This window comes from Natrix helvetica (assembly GCF_964273705.1).
Source record: "Natrix helvetica genome assembly, chromosome: 2".
Lineage (NCBI taxonomy): Eukaryota > Metazoa > Chordata > Lepidosauria > Squamata > Natricidae > Natrix > Natrix helvetica.
This window is the reverse complement of record NC_138552.1, coordinates 294,135,258-294,154,337: the sequence shown is the minus strand read 5'-3', so window position 1 is coordinate 294,154,337 and position 19,080 is coordinate 294,135,258. Positions and strand designations below refer to the sequence as shown.

The 19,080-nt window shown below is 43.6% G+C and overlaps 1 protein-coding gene and 1 long non-coding RNA gene across 3 annotated transcripts in view; one reads left to right on the top strand and one right to left on the bottom strand.

Annotated features, from left to right (window-relative positions):
• The window catches only part of LOC309388304, a 276,665-nt gene that overhangs the window by 77,743 nt on the left and 179,842 nt on the right, over nucleotides 1-19,080 (bottom strand). The window lies entirely within an intron of this gene.
• RPH3AL (rabphilin 3A like (without C2 domains)) overlaps nucleotides 1-19,080 on the top strand; it is a 41,162-nt gene that overhangs the window by 16,491 nt on the left and 5,591 nt on the right. For both annotated transcript variants that reach the window (XM_081945490.1, XM_081945489.1), the window contains exons 4-7: nucleotides 125-254; nucleotides 11,979-12,065; nucleotides 14,769-14,955; nucleotides 18,850-18,963. In XM_081945490.1, coding sequence (XP_081801616.1) covers nucleotides 125-254; nucleotides 11,979-12,065; nucleotides 14,769-14,955; nucleotides 18,850-18,963 — 518 coding nt within the window. The remainder of the gene's footprint in view (nucleotides 1-124; nucleotides 255-11,978; nucleotides 12,066-14,768; nucleotides 14,956-18,849; nucleotides 18,964-19,080) is intronic.

Here is a 19,080-nt window from a genome sequence, read left to right as displayed (position 1 = left end):
CTAATCTGAATGAAAGTCCTCCCTTAGAATCCCAGTGGGGGAATGCCGAGGAATTTTGGGGCCTTCGGTTCGATTTGGCAGCTGCGTTCGGCGCCTCTTTTGACCGAGTCTCTCTGCCTTGCAGGCGGCTGGTGGAACGGCTCGAGAACATGCAGAAAAATGTCCTGGGGAACGGATCGTCCCAGTGCCTGCTCTGCGGGGAAGGCCTGGGGTTTTTGGGGAGCACGGCGGTATTTTGCCAAGACTGCAAAAAGGTAAAAAAAAAAAAAACCTTCCCCCCACTCACTGGCTTCAGGTATCAAACAGCAATAAGTCACTTTCCGGAAGTGCTGTTGTAACATTAAGTGGTCCCTAAACAAATGGCTTGCAAGTTGAAGGCGACCTGTAGTTCCCTGCAGTTGTGGAATGATGGGATTTGTAGTCCAACAGATGGACGAGCTGGTCTTCTAGCTATTCTCCTATGCCTCTTCCTGCTCCACCCCTCCCACCTTCTGACAAGCAATATCAATCAAAGCATTCTGCAGTTAATTTAGGCTATAGATTAACGGCCTTCTAATTATTCTTGGTTCTCCCTTTGAACTGTTAAAATTAACATTTTTGAGGATTCCCCCAGGCTTTCTATTAAAACAAAAATTGGTATTTTAATTAACTGTCAATAATCTCCGCTGAAATGTTATTTATCTATTTATATTTATTTATTCTTCTCTGTCTCGGCCTTTCTGAATGGGGGGGGGGGAAACCTGTTTCCTGGGTGATATGGCAAGGTTTTTTAAAAAAATACTGTAGTGTGTGTTGTGTGTTTTATAAGTAAATGACAAAGGAGAAGCACGTTAATGGGTTTGCCAATTTTATCAGCTCCACAAGGGGGAAGGCTTGGTGTCCAAATGCAATTTAGCCCGATCGTATTTTTCGCCGAGATAATAAGCAAAATTAGAAAAGTGGAATTTGGGTGCTGGAAGGAGAGGACAAAAAATAAAATAAAAATCACTCAGTAAGCTCAAATGAATTCGCTTTCATGGCAGCCATTCGTTTAGCAGCCAAGGGGTGCGGTGGCCAACTGGTGAAGCTCCCGCCTCACAATCAGAAGGCTGTAAGTTCGATCCGAGGTAGAGGCTGCGATATTTCTCTCTCTGGGCACGATGAGGCTATATCTGCTGAATAAAATTCCGCATTGGTGACAGGAAGGGCATCCGGCCAGTAAACACTCAGTTCCATTCAGTTGCCCACGACTGTTGTGGCCTGGCAGTGGCCAGCGGAGCTGGTGGCAGAGTCAGACAGTGAGGAGGTTGGGGAGGAACATGGGCCAGTTCTGGAGTCTGGGGAAGGCTCGGACGAGGACTCTGTGTCGGAAGCAGAGAGAGGGCCAGAGCCGTCCGGCAGTTATCAGCTGCCTTCAAAGTCGGAGATCAGTGGGGCAGAAGAACAGCTGGAGCCTATTCCTGATGTGTGCATGCACATAGCTGTCAGGAGAAGGGAAGGAGCTAAGGAACAAGGGCCGACTCGGGAGTAAAGCCACAGGTAGACGGTGAATGGCCCCTCCCAGAGGGAATAAAGAGGAGCGAAAGGGGAGTGGAGTTTGCAGGAGACAATTAGTTCTATTCATTAGGGTGAAGATCTCTTCCTGACTTCTTGCCAAGGAATTGCTGCTACAGCATGGAGTTTAGAAGATATCGGCCTGGCAGCTCTCCAAGCCTGATAAAGGTCTGTGGTTGTGAAATCTCTTGAAAGACTGATGGCCGGGACTTTGCTGCAGAGGAATTCATGTTAACCTAAATAAAAGGGGTTTTATTGGGACGAGGAGTCGGCTTCATGATCTTGGGAGGCCTCAGTCAGAACAACGACTCCAACCCACAAGGGCTTATGGGGTCATTTTAAAGGAGATGATGATGATTCATTTAGTAACGTTCGACTTTGCAACGGCACTGAAAAAAGTGACATATTGTTATATACTAAGTATTAACCTTGAAAGTGAGCAGGTAAAGGAGACAATGATTGCCTGGGCTAAATAGAATAGAATAGAATAACATTCTTTATTGGCCAAGTGTGATTGGACACACAAGGAATTTGTCTTTGGTGCTTATGCTCTCAGTGTACAGAAGGAGAATAAAATACATTGTCAAGAAGAATTGAATTGAATTCAGAATAGAATAGAATTCTTTATTGGCCAAGTGTGATTGGACACAGAAGGAATTTGTCTTTGGTGCAGATGCTTTCAGTGTACATAAGGAGAATAAAATACATTCATCAAGAAGAATAGAATAGAATAGAATAGAATAGAATTCTTTATTGGCCAAGTGTGATTGGACACAGAAGGAATTTGTCTTTGGTGGAGATGCTCTCAGTGTACATAAGGAGAATAAAATGCATTCATCAAGAAGAATAGAATAGAATAGAATTCTTTATTGGCCAAGTCTGATTGGACACACAAGGAATTTGTCTTTGGTGCAGATGCTCTCCATGTACGTAAAAAGACAAGATACATTAGTCAAGAATCATAAGGTACAGCACTTAATGATAGTCATAGGGTACAAATAAGCAATCAGGAAACAATATTGATATAAATCTTAAGGATACAAGCAACAAAGTCACAGTCCTGCAGCCATAAGTGGGAGGAGATGGGGGATAGGAACGATGAGAAGATTAATAGTAATGCAGACTTAGTGAATAGTTAGATAGTGGTGAGGGAATTATTTGTTTAGCAGAGTGATGGTTTTCGGGGGGGGGGGAAACTGTTCTTGTGTCTAGTTGTCTTGGTGTGCAGTGCCCTATAGCGTCGTTTTGAGGGTAGGAGTTAAAACAATCTATGTCCAGGATGTGAGGGGTCTGTAGATATTTTCCCAACCCTCTTTTTGACTCGTGCAGTGCACAAGTCCTCAATGGAAGGCAGGTTGGCTGTAATTGTTTTTTCTGCACTTCTGATTATCCTCTGAAGTCTCTGTCTGTCTTGTTGGGTTGCAGAACCAAACCAAAAAACTTTGGACATGCAATAGAATGAGATAACCGGTAGAAACGATGGGATAGAATTGTTAAATTGACTATGTCAACTGCATATAAAGAAAATGTGTACAAAATGTTTTACAGATGGCATTTTGCCAAGGCAAGATTGGCCAAAATGTATAAAGATAGAACTGCCAAATATTGGAAGTGTAATCACCCATTGGGTTCATACTATCATATGTGGTGGACTTGCCCCAAAGCTAAAAAGTATTGGATGAAAATACACACTTGGTTGGAAAATAAATGATAAAGCAGCATATAGACTTGAAACCAGAGATATTTTCAGCTGGGGATTCTACCAGAAAAACATGACATAAAGACTATATATCTGGTTTTACATATATTAACTGCAGCCAGAATAGTATTTGCACAACAATGGAAAAATGATGAGACTCTTGTCAGATGAGGATGTAATTAAGGAAATACTAGAATGCACAGAAATGGACAGATTAACGCTCATTATTAAGGATAAAGAAGAAACTGAATATTTTTTTGAAATGGGATGTATTTTATCAGGGATTAGACAATAGAAGCAGAAACAGAAGTTAGGAAGGAGGAGATATAAAAAGAGGAAATGTTAATGTGGAGGTAGATGAAGATGATATGTATTATTGCAATCATATTAATATATAGTTATATTATTAACATTATTGTGATGAATATAATAACAAATTATAACTGTTATAAGTTATAATATGAATTATAACTGTTTAAATAACTGTGCCCAGATCACACACTGTTTATACAATAAAATACAATAGTAGAGTTGGAAGGGACCTTGGAGGTCTTCTAGTCCAAACCGCTGCCTAGGCAGGAAACCTTATACCTTTTCAGACAAATGGCTATCCAGCATCTTCTTAAAGACTTCCAGTGTTGGGGCATTCACAACTTCTGGAGGCAACTTCTGTTCCACTGATTAATTGTTCTAACTGTCAGGAAGTTTCTCCTCAGTTCTAAGTTGCTTCTCTCCTTGATTAGTTTCCACCCATTGCTTCTTGTTCTACTCTCAGGTGCCTTGGAGAATAGTTTGACTCCCTCTTCTTTGGGGCAACCCCTGAGATATTGGAAGACTGCTATCATGTCTCCCCTAGTCCTTCTTTCTATTAAAGTAGACATACCCAGTTCCTGCAACCGTTCTTCATATGTTTTACCTCCAGTCCCCTAATCCTCTTTGTTGCTGTTCTCTGCACTCTTTCTAGAGTCTCAGCATGTTTGATGGAAATGGAAAGTAATAGAAATAAAACAAATAAAGCATGAAAAAAAACCCCAAAACCACAACAACCATGTGATTTGCTTAACAACGGCAGTGATTCGCTTAACAACCTCAGCAACAAGGGGGGGTTACATTGGACCTGATTTGCTTAACCACTTCTTTGCTTACCAATGGAAGTTCTGTTCTCCACAGTTGTCATAAACCGAGGACTACCTATATCTTGTTTTACCTTCCTGCTGGGGAACCCAGTGAGGGAGGAGAGCCTTTTGAAGCATGTAGGTAGTCCTCGACTTAACAACCAAAATTGGGCCCAAAATATCTGTTGTTAAGCGAGACATTTGTTAAGTGAGTTTCGCCCCACTGTACGACCTTTATTGCCCCGGTCATTAAGCAAATCACTTCAGTTGATAAAGTTAGTAACCCAGTTGTTAAGTGAATCTGGCTTCCCCATTGATATGACCTTGGGACTCAGCAGTGCGTGGTCATAAGTGTGAAGCAGTTGCCAAGCGTCTGAATTTTGATCACATGACCATGGGGTGATGGTGGTGGTACAAGCGTCGTAAGTGGGGAAAAACGGTCGTAAGTCATGTTTTTCAGTGCCGTTGTCAATTTGAATTGTCATTAAATGAGCTGTTGTAAGTTGAGGACTACTTGTACTGTTAGGGCAGCGATGGCTAACTTTTTCGTCACCGCGTGACAAAAGTGGGCACGCACGCACCCATAATGCAATGGGTGCACGACCCTCCCCGTTGGTGCGTGTGACCCCCTATGTGCCCCCCACCCCTGTGCATGCACATGGCCCCTCGTGCTCCCACCACCACCCATGCATGTACGCATGAACCCCCGCATACGCCCCACCGCACATTCATGCGCAAACCCCACAAATGCACATGCAACCCCTCCGTGTCCCCACCCTGCATATGTGTGCACCCACCACACGTATGCCCCTCCTCCACGCATGCAGGCACATCTCCCGCATGCCCCCGTGCATGTGCAGCAGAGACCCAAAAAAGCTGGCCGGCAGAAGATAAGCATGCCTCAGTGGTGGGTTGCAGGCGGTACGCCCCGGGACGGGCGTACCGGAGCCTGCCCGGAGCACCAGATACTGTTCCGGTACGGTGCTCTGAAGGGACCGCCCGCCTGAGCTCCTTACCGGTCTTTTAAGTCTTCTGCGCTTCTGCGCACGGTGCATACAGCACCTATATGATGCTCCGCTGAGCAGTTGGAGCATCGCGGAGGTGGTAAGCTGCATGCGCGTGGGCTCCGGAACCCACCACTGGGTTGCATGCACAGTGGAGCTGAGCTGGAGTGATGGCTCTTGTGTGCCACCTGTGGCCCGCGCGCCATAGGTTCGCCCTCACGGTTGTAGGGTATTAGCTATTCCTGCCAATTTAGTATCCATTGCAAATGTGATGAGTTCCCGTCTATTCCCTCCTCTGAGTCATTTATGAAGATATTGAAGAGTGCTGGGCCTAAGAGAGAGAAGTTTGAAGTGTCCCACTGCTTACTTCCCTCCATGTAGACATAACCCCATCAAGGACTACTCCTTGAGTAGGGCTGATCAGCCAGTTACAAATCCATCTGGTGGAAATGCTCTCTCTTCACATTTTTCTTACCAGTTTACCAAGAAGTATGTTGTGGTCTACCTTGTCAAATGCCTTGCTGAAGTAATACAGAACAATCAAATAGCAGAGTTGGAAGGGACCTTGGAGGTCTTCTAGTCCAACCCCCTGCCTAGGCAGGAAACCCTATACCGTTTCAGACAAATGGCTATCCAGCATCTTCTTAAAGACTTCCAGTGTTGGGGCATTCACAACTTCTGGAGGCAACTTCTGTTCCACTGATTAATTGTTCTCACTGTCAGGAAATTCCTCCTTAGTTCTAAATTGCTTCTCTCCTTGATTAGTTTCCATCCATTGCTTCTTGTTCTGCCTTCAGGTGCCCTGGAGAATAGTTTGACTCCCTCTTCTTTGTGGCAACCCCTGAGATATTGGAAGACTGCTATCCTGTCTCCCCTAGTCCTTCTTTCTCTTAAGCTAGACATACCCAGTTCCTGCAACCGTTCTTCATATGTTTTAGTCTCCAGTCCCCTAATCCTCTTTCTTGCTCTTCTCTGCACTCTTTCTAGAGTCTCCACATCTTTTCTACATCGTGGTGACCAAAACTGAATGCTGTATTCCAAGTGTGGCCTTACCAAGGCCTTATAAAGTGGTATTAACCCTTCACGTGATCTTGATTCTCTCCCTCTGTTGATGCAGCCTAGAACTGTGTTGGCTTTTCATTTTTCATTATGCATTCCATTTTTGTTGTCTAAATGTAGAACCTGACTCTTTTCACCCTTGAATTTCATTTTATTAGATAGTGCCCAATGTTCAAGTTTGTCAAGATCCTTCTGTATCTTAAGCCTGTCTTCTGGAGTGTTGGCTATTCCTGCCAGCTTGGTGTCATCTGCAAATTTGATGAGTTCCCCATTTATTCCCTCATCAAGTCTAAATATACTATTTCCACAGCATTTCGCTGCTCTACTAATTTAGTCACTTTGTCAAAGAATGAAATAAGATTGGTTTGGCATGATCTGTTTTTAAGAAACCACTCATGGCTGGTTTTTAAGTTGTTCCGTTGATTAATTAACTGTTCTCACTATCAAGAATTTCCTCCTCAGTTCTAAGTTGCTTCTCTCCTTGATTAGTTTCCACCCATTGCTTCTTGTTCTACCCTTAGGTGCCTTGGAGAATAGCTTGACTCCCTCTTCTTTGTGGCAACCCCTGAGATATTGGAAGACTGCTATCCTGTCTCCCCTAGTCCTTCTCTTCATTAAATTAGACATACCCAGTTCCTGCAACTGTTCTTCATATGTTTTAGTCTCCAGTCCCCTAATCCTCTTTGTTGCTCTTCTCTGCACTCTTTCTAGAGTCTCCACATTTTTAAAAAACATCGTGGCAACCAAACATAAGCAGTGTGTTGGCTTTTTTGGCTGCTGCAGCACAGTGCTGGCTTACATTTAAGTGATTGTCCACCAGGATCCCCAGACCTTGGAGTTGTCCAGCTTGTCAACTTATTCTCCAAAACCCCTCAAGGCAGGGCAAGTAGCAACATGTGGAAACTAATCAAGGAGAGAAGCAACCTAGAACTAAGGAGAAATTTCCTGGCAGTGAGAACAATTAACCAATGGAACAACTTGACTCAGAAGTTGTGAATGCTCCAACACTGGTTGTTTTTAAGAAGATGTTGGATAACCATTAGTCTGAAGCGGTGTAGGGTCTCCTGCCTGAGCAGGGGGGTTGGACTAGAAGACCTCCAAGGTCCCTTCCAACTCTGTTAGTCTGTATTCTCAAAAGTTACTGCTTTGGAGCCTCTTTTTCTGTCCATGTTCATTTGATTTTTCTTGCCTACATCTTTTTTGACTGAGACTCCCCCTCCAGGTTGACTCTTTTCTTTTTTTTGTACATATAAATAGTATTTATTAATTTTTTTTCCAATATTTAAAAAAAAACAGAACAGAAAAGACCAAACATAAATTGACACTTCTAGCAGCTTTTCCCTATCGGTATCAATATTTTTGGTAACAATCCTATTTACCAAAAGTTCTATCTCTGTAACCCCATCCTAAATTATATCCTTATTTAAATTATAGTAACATCTATTCACAAATCAGTATCATATATTTCTTACACATTTTACTCTCTTTATATTATACTTTTGACATTTATACCTTAAGTTTCACGTTTACTCTCAAGCCAGGAATTTCATCGATTCCAAATTTGATAACACTTGGATTCTTCCCTCTCCTTCATTTCCCCAGACACTCCAGTGGTGGTTTTTGGCCGGTACGGCCCCGTACAGCCGTATCGGGAGTAGCCGGGAGCAGCCGCCACCTGCCCGCCCACGTTCCTTACCTGTTTTTGAAACAAGCACAGTGCGCGGCACCTGCGCGACCTCCACCAAGCAGCTGGATGTCACAGGGTGGTGACTTGCGCATGCGTCAGTGATGGGTTACGATCGGTACACTTGGTACGGGCGTACCAGTGCCTGTCAGGAGCACCAGGTACCGTTCCGGTACGGTGCTCCGGAGGGCCCACCCAGCCAGCTGCGCTCCTTACCGGTATTTGAGGTGTTCGGGGCTTCTGCGCTCATGCATGGAGTATATTGCGCTTGCGCGACACTCCGCCAAGCAGCTGGAGCATCGTGGAACGTCGCGGGTAGTAAGTGTGCATGTGTGCATTGTGTGCCTTAATGTGGTGGACGCCTGGCTACTGGCATGCGGTGGAACCCATCTGGTGGAACTCACTCCTGGCATGCATGTGCAATGCGCGTGCCTGACGCGGGCGCCCGGCAGCATGCTCAGCGTATTGGTTGCGACGGGATCCGGAATCCACCCCTGAGACACTCTGTCCATTTCTTTTTTATATATATAAAAGTTTTTTTATTTTATTTTTAATTTTCAAAACAAACACAACACATAAAATCTTCCTTCTTTACATCCTGTAGAAAGTGTATCAGTTGGTTACAAAAGACTTTCGTGCATCTCTTCCACAGTCATCAAGCATAATTCATATTAACTCAAGTATTTTAACTCAGATATTTATACATGTTACCATCATCATCATACCTCCATTTTCATTTGACTATAATTGTTTAAACGTCCTTCATCATAAAATATACCAAGATTCAATACATAACCACATACTGGCATTTCATTTACTATTTCTAAAATCCTCCAATAACACTGAATATACATACATACATACATACATACATACATACATACATACATACATACATACATACATATATATATATATATATATATATATGTTGTTATCAATAGTCAAACTATTCTCCAAGGCACCTGAGGGCAGAACAAGAAGCAATGGGTGGAAACTAATCAAGGAGAGAAGCAACTTAGAACTGAGGAGAAACTTCCTGACAGTTAGAACAATGAATCGGTGGAACAGAAGTTGCCTCCAGAAGTTGTGAATGCCCCAACACTGGAAGTCTTTAAGAAGATGTTGGATAGCCATTTGTCTGAAACGGTGTAAAGTTTCCTGCCTAGGCAGGGGGTTGGGCTAGAAGACCTCCAAGGTCCCTTCCAACTCTGCTATTGTATTTGTATTATTATCCCTCCTTTATTTGACTATATCCTGTATCACAACATTTCCCCCCCTAATAATCAAGACTTAATTGAATCTGTTTGTTTCCAGCCCTGTGCTAAAACGATTCTACTTGCCGTTGATATATGTAATGTTAGGTATTGTAATTTTACCCCCCATTTTCCCATCAAAAATACCCAGGAGAAACAGTTCTGGCTTCAATTCTATTCAACTCTATAGGTTGACACTTTTCAACCTCCTGTGGCTGGTTCAGCATCCTATCTGTGGCTGCCGTGAATACGGCCGCTGGCCGTGGAAAGGAGATGGCCATGTGGAATTGATTTTTTTTTAAATTCTCTTTTTATGGAGCCCTCCGTTTGATTTTATGCCTTCTGTTCGGGGCCTCGCAGCTCTTTTGAAATCTTTCTGGATTGCTTTGCCCTGCGGGCTCGTTCGGCTTCTCCAGATGGCTGGGAAAAACAACGTCTGTCTTTATTTTATTTTATTTTATTTTTCTGGCTGGTCTTGAAATCCGAAGAGGGGAAGAGACGGGGCCCGCTAAGGCTAACATTGCCTTGATGGTTTGTTCTGGCCGTAATGTGATTGCGTGTGATCGAAATTTATATTTTAATGTGTGTGTCTATGGGAGATTCTCAATCATCCAGTCCCAAAAGTGCTTTTTTCTGGACTTTCTGGGTTTTTTTGTGGCCCGCCAGCAGCCTTCAGAGCTGGCAGCAGAGTCCGACAGTGAGGAGGTTTGGGGAGGAACCTGGGCCAGTCCTGGAGTCTGGGGAGGGCTCTGTGTCGGAGGCAGAGAAGGGGCCAGGGCCGTCTGACAGTTATCAGCTGCCTTCAGAGTCAGACATCAGTGAGGCAGAAGAACAGCTGGAGCCTGTTCCCAGTGTGCGCATGCGCAGAGTTGCCAGACGAAGGGAAGAGCTAAAGAACAGGGGTCCACTTGGGAGTAAGGCCCCAGGTGGACAGTGAATGGCCCCTCCCAGAGGAAATAAAAGAGGAGCGAAAGGGGAGTGGAGCTTGCAGGAGTCCATTAGTTCGCTTAATTCGTTTGTGACTCTCCGAGACTCCTTGCCAAGTTTTGCAGATGTCGGCCTGGCAGCTCTCCAAGCCAGAGAAGGTCTGTGACCGTAAATCCTATATAGGTAGCCCTCCACTTACGACCCCAATTGAGCCCAAGATTGATGTTATGTTGCTAAGTGAAAAACTTAAGTCAGTTTTGCCCCATTTTACCACTTTTCTCACCGCGTTTGGTGTTAAGTGAATCCCTGCATTCGTTCAGTTAGTGACCCGGTTGTTAAGTGAATCTGGCTTCCCCATTGGCTTTGCGCGTCCGAAGATCACAACGGGGGAATCATGTGCCCCCCCCCAGTACACTACAATGGTCATAAATGTGAGTCGGTTTCCAATGTAAATCACCTGATCATTGGGGAATGCTGCAATGGTCGTAAGTGTGAAAAATGGCCGTAAGTCACTTTTTAAAATTGCCGCTGCAGCTTCAAATGAACAGTTGTCACTAAATGAACAATTGTAAGTCGAGGACTGCCTGTATTTGAAACTCTCACAAGGGTCTTGAGAGAGAGAGTACCAGAGGTGGCACTCAGCCCAGTGGTGGGTTGCAAGCGGTACGCCCCGGTACGGGGGTACCGGAGCCCGCCTGGAGCACTGGATACCGTTCTGGTATGGTGCTCTGGAGGGCCCATCCATCCTCCTGAGCTCCTTACCGGTCTTTTAAGTCTTCGGTGCTTCCGCGCATAGAGCACCTGCGTGATGCTTCGCTGAGCATCGTACCAGTTGGAACGGGATCCCATGCGCGGAAGTCAACTCGTGCAAGCAAAGCACATGCACGGAAAGCCAGGCGCATGGGCGGAAGCTGCCTGCACGCGGGGTGCAAACCAGTGGTAAAAATAAGTTAAATCCACCGCTAGAGGGTACCTCGGGTGCATTGTGGGAAAATGTTTTTGGGGGTCGAAGTTCCAGTATTTAGAAGGAAACTTCAGATCTGAAGTTAAGAAAGCAATTACAATAGTCCTCGAATTACGACCACAATTGAATGCCAAATTTCCGCTGTTAACCAAGGCAGCTTGGAAAGTTTAATGACCATTCAAACTTATAGCATCCCTGTAAAAAAACAAAACGTATGGCCGCGTTTCAGACTTACAACTACTTCAGCATCCTGATGGTCACGTGATCAAAACTCGGACACTTGGCAGCTTGTTCATATTTATGACGGCTGTAGCATCCTAGTAACAGGGGGGGGGAGTCACGTGATCCTCTTTTGCGACGTTCCCAGCAGGCTTCCCCCGGAGAAACCAGATTTGCTTAAGGACCACACGATTCACTTAACAAGTTCAGGGATTCGCTTAACAACGGTGTCAAGAAGGCTTGTTAAAACGGGGGGAAAACTCACTCCACCACTGCCTTGCTTAGCAATGGACATTTAGGGCTGGATCGTGGTCGTAAGTCGAGGACCGCCTGGAAACTTGGGGGGAAATCTCTTTTTGGGGGGGCAATTCATATTTATAGCTTTCAACTTCTTCCTTTGCGTCAATTTTAGAGATTGATGCTTTCTACCGCACGTCCCGATCGCCTCCCCACCCACCCACCCACCCACTGGTGTCACCAGGTTTTGGATTGATTGATTTTTCTCTCTTTCTCTGCAGAAAGTTTGCACAAAGTGTGGCATAGAAACGGCGGGTGCCCACAAACGGCCCATTTGGTTCTGTAAGATCTGCAGTGAGCAGAGAGAGGTGAGTGGTGCGATGGGACCACAATTCTGCTGATAACTGTCCCTGTGGTGGTGGATCTCTTCGTTTGCTATCTGTCGGTGGAGATTATTTTGATCAGTTTTTCAACCTTGGCTCTTTAAAGATGGGCGGAATTCCACTCCCAGAATGGTGGGACAACAGAATCTATGAGTGGACTTCTACTCCCAGAATCCCCCAGCCAGCCATATATGAGTGGACTTCTACTCCCAGAATCCCCCAAGCAGCCATACATGAGTGGACTTCTACTCCCAGAATCCCCTAGCCAGCCATATATGAGTGGACTTCTACTCCCAGAATCCCTCAGCCAGCTATGAATGGACTTCTACTCCCAGAATCCCCCAGCCAGCCATATATGAGTGGACTTCTACTCCCAGAATCCCTCAGCCAGCTATGAGTGGACTTCTACTCCCAGAATCCCTCAGCCAGCCATATATGAGTGGACTTCTACTCCCAGAATCCCCCAAGCAGCCATACATGAGTGGACTTCTACTCCCAGAATCCCCTAGCCAGCCATATATGAGTGGACTTCTACTCCCAGAATCCCTCAGCCAGCTATGAGTGGACTTCTACTCCCAGAATCCCCCAGCCAGCCATATATGAGTGGACGTCTACTCCCAGAATCCCTCAGCCAGCTATGAGTGGACTTCTACTCCCAGAATCCCTCAGCCAGCCATATATGAGTGGACTTCTACTCCCAGAATCCCCCAGTCAGCCATATATGAGTGGACCTCTACTCCCAGAATCCCTCAGCCATATATAAGTGGACTTCTACTCCCAGAATCCCCCAGTCAGCCATATATGAGTAGACTTCTTCTCCCAGAATCCCCCAGCCAGCTATGAGTGGACTCCCAGAATCCTTCAGCCAGCGATATATGAGTGGACTCCTACTCCCAGAATCCCTCAGTCAGCTATAAGTGGACTTCTACTCCCAGAAGCTAATCCCATAGCTGGCTGAGGATTTCTGGGAGTTGATGTCCACAAGTCTTAAATTTTGCCACGTTTGGAGTCCCCAAAGTGTGTACGACACACCCTGGTCTGGGCTCCTTTGAGGATTGAATAATAATAAAAATGATCTGCCTCTGATCGTGGTTTCTTACCATGGTATCAGCTATATTTCTCCATGCTGTCTTTTCTTGTCCAAAGATGTCCGGACTTCAAACTCCCAGAATTCCCCAGCCAGCTGCCTGGGGAATTCTGGGAGTTGAAGTCCGGACATCTTCAAGTTGCCAAGGTTGAGAAACACTGGTTTAAAGTGTGCCCTCCGAGGATCTCGTTGAGCTTTTGATGAGCTTTTGCCGGCGGGCAGAAATTAAATTGAGTTTCAGAGTTTCGCCTTCCTTTCCTTGACAACTGCTCTTCCTTTTGTGCCAGGCTGTACAGATTAAAAATATATTTTTAATAAGTTCCCTTCCTCCCCCAATCTCTGTATTAAAATCTAAATTGGAAGGAAAAGTGCGCGCTCGCCAGAAGTGGACGGGGTGAAGATGGGGACCAGCTCTCGTGTCCTCTTATCATCCGCGAGGTTTCGACCCTCGTTTTAACTGAAATTACTTTTCTCTTGGCTTGGATGTCTTTTCAGCCGCATGCCCAGAACATTTCTCCCTTGGCTTTCTATAAAATGCATTTACGGCTAGTCCTCGACTTACGACCACAATTGAGCCCGACATCTCTGTGGCTAAGCGAGACAGATGTGAAGTGATCTTTGCCCCGTTTAATGACCTTTCTCGCCACAGTTGTTAAGGAACAATATTAAGTTGTTAAGGAACAACATTAAATAATAGCATTATTAATTAATGATGTTGGATAACCATTTGTCTGAAATGGTGTAGGGTTTCCTGCCTAGGCAGGGAGTTGGACTAGAAGACCTCCCAGGTCCCTTCCAACTCTGCTATTGTATTGTATTGTATTGTATTGTATTGTATTGTATTGTATTGTATTGTATTGTATTGTATTGTATTCTATTCTATTCTATTCTATTCTATTCCCATTCCTATTCCTTTCTGTTCCATTCTAATTGCTATTCTATTCTATTCTCATTCCTATTCCTATTCTTATTCCTTTCTGTTCCATTCTAATTGCTATTCTATTCTATTCTATTCTATTCTATTCTATTCTATTCCCATTCCTATTTCTTTCTGTTCCATTCTAATTGCTATTCTATTCTATTCTATTCTATTCTATTCTCATTCCTATTCCTATTCTTATTCCTTTCTGTTCCATTCTAATTGCTCTCTTCTCTTCTCTTCTCTTCTCTTCTCTTCTCTTCTCTTCTCTTCTCTTCTCTTCTCTTCTCTTCCCTATCCCTATCCCTATCCCTATCCCTATCCCCATTCCTTTCTGTTCCATTCTAATTGCTATTCTATTCTATTCTATTCTATTCTATTCATCATTACGAAATGCTTCAGGGATGTGGCTAACAAAAAAAAATTTTTTTTCCACAATTTTAATCCTGTTTCACCTATACACAATCAGTTATGCAAGATTCTGCAAACGTAGGTTTAACAATGAAGTAGAATTATCTCATCTTGTTACGTGTGCTCTGTGTGGGAAGGCTGACATTAATTTTGCAAGCCTGGATGAATATAAAATGATTATTAAATAAAGTGAAAAATAAATAAAAATAAAGGAGCATCCCCAACACTGAACTTCCCCCCCCCCCTCTCTCTTTTTAAATGTCTTCCTTAGGTCTGGAAGCGATCCGGAGCCTGGTTTTTTAAAGGCCTCCCCAAATGCATCCTGCCATTAAAAGAGACCAGCGGCAAAACCCCCAAAGAAATCCACCTTCGGCGCCCTCCTCCTGGTCCGGAACCATCATCGCTGGAGCTCCGGGGCAGCAGGATGGATCACACCTATACCTGGGCCAGGGGAAAAGGTTAGCCTCCCCCCCCCCCATAATAAAGACATGGGGGATCTTGGGAATGAGAAACAGAAGCCCAACTTCACAATATTAAGGTGGGTGGACTTCAACTCCCAGAATTCCCCAGCCAGCATGCTGCCTGGGGAATTCTGGGAGTTGAAGTCCAACCATCTTTTAAAGCAGTGTTTCTCAAACTTGGCGACTTTAAGTCCTGTGGACTTCAAGTCGCCAAGTTTGAGAAACACTGCTTTAAAGCATGCTGCCTGGGGAATTCTGGGAGTGGAAGTCGACCTATCTTAAAGCATGTATGCTGGGAAATGTGGAATGTCTGGAATGGCATTAGTTCTCATGCTTGAGCAGGGGGTTGGTCTAGAAGACCTCCAAGGGCCCTTCCAGCCGTGATATACGATGTTCTAAGCAATTTCCTTTTTTTTACACATTCCCAGCCAGAGGTTCCTTTCCTGGGGCCAGCCTGCCAACTAAATTTAGCTCAAAATTAGATGATAGGAAGGCAATTTGATTGGCAAGGGGGCTTTAATTCTCCCTCTCCCTAATCTCATCTCCCCATCCAACAGCTGCCTCTACAGATTTCCTTCCCTGCGGGCTGCTTAAATGGCAGAAGGGGGTGTGGATTCCCCCCTCCCACTGTAAAGTGGGAACAATTTCCCAGTTCAAATAGCCACCCTGGGTCTTTTGTCAGTTAAATTGAGGCTTGTACCTTTTGCTTGTCTCCTTTCAATTGAATTTGCAAGAAAAAAAGCAGAAATGCCAGATGGGGGGTGGGTGGGAAGCCTGGTAATGAGGTTTAGTGCTAATACACCCTCCTAGATTTGGGGGTGGATGGGGAGGGGTGGTTTCCTTTTCCCCCCACCCTTCCTTTAAAAAAAAAAAGAACATCGGAATTGATTTAACAGGCACCATATGCGTGTTTGAGTCAGGCTCAGCTTGTGACAGCTGCGAAATCTCTGCAGGTTTTGGGGTTTTGCTTTTTTTTTTTTAAAAAAAAGGATTTTTATGAAGTTTCCAAAAAACAACAACCCAGTACTTAAAATACAAAGTCCCTGCAGATTTCTAGGTTTTTTTTCAAAAGGATTAGATGAAGTTTCCAAAATAAAAAAAAAGTTAAATTACAAAGTCCCTGCAGATTCCTAATTTTTTTAAAAAAAGGATTAGATGAAGTTTCCAAAATAAAAAAAAAGTTAAATTACAAAGTCCCTGCAGATTTCTAGGTTGTTTTTTTTAAAGGATTCAATGAAGTTTCCAAAGTAAAAAATAAAAAACAGTAGTTAAAATACAAAGTCCCTGCAGATTTCTAGTTTTTTTTTAAAGGATTCTATGAAGTTTCCAAAATTAAAAAAAAAGTCAAAATACAAAATTAAGGGAGGATAAAGAAGAATAAATGGGGTTAAAGGCCAACAGTGCAGTTTGTCCTCATCTTATGACCATCATGAAGCAAAAGTTTCCATTGCTGAGTAACACCATTGTTAAGTGAGTTTGGGCCCATTTTACGACCTTTCTGCCCACAGATGTTAAGTGAATTACTGTAGTTGTTAAGGGAGTAACATGGTTGTTAAGTGAGTCTGCCTTGTCAAAAGGGATCACGTGGAACACTGTGACCATCATAAATATGAGACAGTTGCCAAGAGTCTGAATTTTGAACATGTGACCATGGGGATGTTGCAAAAGTCATAAGTATGAAAAACAGTCATAAGTTACATTTTTCAGCGCAGTTGTAACTTCAGTCACTAAACGAATGGTTGTAAGTGGACACTATCTGTACATCCTTTTATAAAATTTTTTGTTTGAATTATAATTCATTGTAAATTTCTGTCTATTTGTCCACCCGTTTCCCCAATTTCCAAGCCGAATATTGCTTGAAATATTCTGCTTGAATATTCCATAAGTGGAATATTCTTCCACCTACAAGAGTTCATTTAGTGACCATCAAAAATGACTGGAAAAAAATTGACTTATGAGCATTTTTCACACTTAACGACCAAACGTCTGTTGGCAACAGACTCATATTTATGACGCTCCCGGGGTCACGAGATCTCCTTTTGCAAACTTCTGACATGGGGAAGCGAGATTCACTTAACAACCGTGTGACTAATTTAACAACTGCAGTGATTCACTTAACAAGTGTAGTGAGAAAGGTTGTACAATTGAGGCAAGCTCACTTAACAACTGTCTCGCAACAGAAATGCTGGGCTCAAATTGTCATTGTAAGTCGAGGACTACTGTGCCTTTATATCCAAAACCTCTTTTCCCATTTAAGCATAAAATCTGGACACATATTCATCTTCTTGATTCATTGTCAGTAACAATTTACTGTATATACGTTCATCAACAGCGCGTAAGTCTTTTTCAAAATCGGTGCTTTTCATCTGTCAAAACAGAATTCTTTTTTAAATCTATTTTAAAATCTTCCAAACAATTGAGCATACATTAAAAAATTGACAAGTAAAACCTTCCTTTGTGAGATTTTTCCTTGTTTTTCAGACAGTTCCTTTTTGAAGGAATGTTTAATCCAGTGTTTCTCAAACTTGGCGACTTTAAGTCCTGTGGACTTCAACTCCCAGAATTCCCCAGCCAGCTATGCTGGCTGGGGGATTCTGGGAGTTGAAGTCCACAGGACTTAAAGTCGCCAAGTTTGAGAAACACTGGTTTAATCGCTTGGCACAAGTCAACCAAATTGGTTTAATTATCATTTTTTCTCCTGAAGAGAAGAAAACCTCTGTGGTTTGGGTTTACGTCTATTCCAAATTCTCAAAAAGCACTACTTAAAATTTACATTAATCTTAACTTTATTATACCACTAGTTGATAACCCGGGGTTGCCCGGGTATTTATTTATAGAGGGAAAAATGTCCGGATCAAACGTAATTTCTAATATTGGATTTTCCCGCTTACCAGAGAGAGCTCCCTTGTGGAGTACTGTGAAGCTGTTACCATGGCAACTCCACTGTGCTGTACAGTAGAAGCCACTTTAAGGCACAACAGGCTGTATCTTAACAGAACACACACCCCTTGAGGGGTGTTAGGGGTGTCTTTGTATACTTTGTATACAAAAATACTTTGGAAACAGTATTTGTTTCCAGAGAGTCGGTCATCGGTGTACCAAGTTTGGTTGAAATTGCTCAAGGGGTTCCAGAGTTATGCTGGAACATACACAAACGCAAACACAAATACAAACACACACACTCACACACAGAGCCATTTTTAGATATATAGAATAAATAGCTGTGCTATCCAAATTTCAAGTCACGTCCCTCTAGTTCTAATACAGGTAATCCACGACTTACAACAATTCGTTTAGTGAGCATTTGAAGTTACCACAACCCTGAAAAAAGTGACTTGTGACCGTTTTTCACACGGCCGTTGCAGCATCCCCGTGGTCACGAGATCAAAATTCAAATGCTTGGCAGCTGACTCATAGTTATGACGGTTGCAGTGTCCTGAGGGCATGCGACCCTCTTTTGCGATCTTCTGACAGACAAGATCAATGAGGAAGTTGGAGTCACTTAACAACCGTGTGACTAATTTAGCCGCAGAGATTAACTTATCTAACCTCAGTTAAATTATGACTGAACTTTACCTCCGTTTCTCCCCTCCCCTCAGTCTGTGTCATAAATCACATTCGCCAACAAGGTGCTGCAGCAGGTTGTAAAATTTCGGCCTCACAAGCCTGCTGTAGTAATCTGTGATCCGACTCTAGCCGAAGGTATGTGTGGAATTCTCTCCCCTCTTTCCTCCAATGTCAACTTGATAACAGACATGGAAAAGCTTTACAAGTTGACACTACTACTATTAACAGTAACATAAGTCCACAATTTTGTCATTAAGAGATGCAATTGTTAAGTGAGACGAATGACTACCTTCCCTTCCCACCATTTTGTTTGTTTTCCCGCAGTTGTCTCCAGCGACAGCGACTCCGATTCTGAGATCAGCTCCTCCAGTTTTGACGATCGGTCCTTGTCCATGGGATCAAAGGGTTTCCAGATCAGGAAGCACCCAGCAGACTCGGGTGAGTGAACGCACTGTTAGAGAATGTGCAAATATGCGTAATTGTGACCTCACACTTCTTGTGGTTTCTGAATTAATCCATTGGACAAGTTTACAGAAGACGATGAAAAGCTATTAC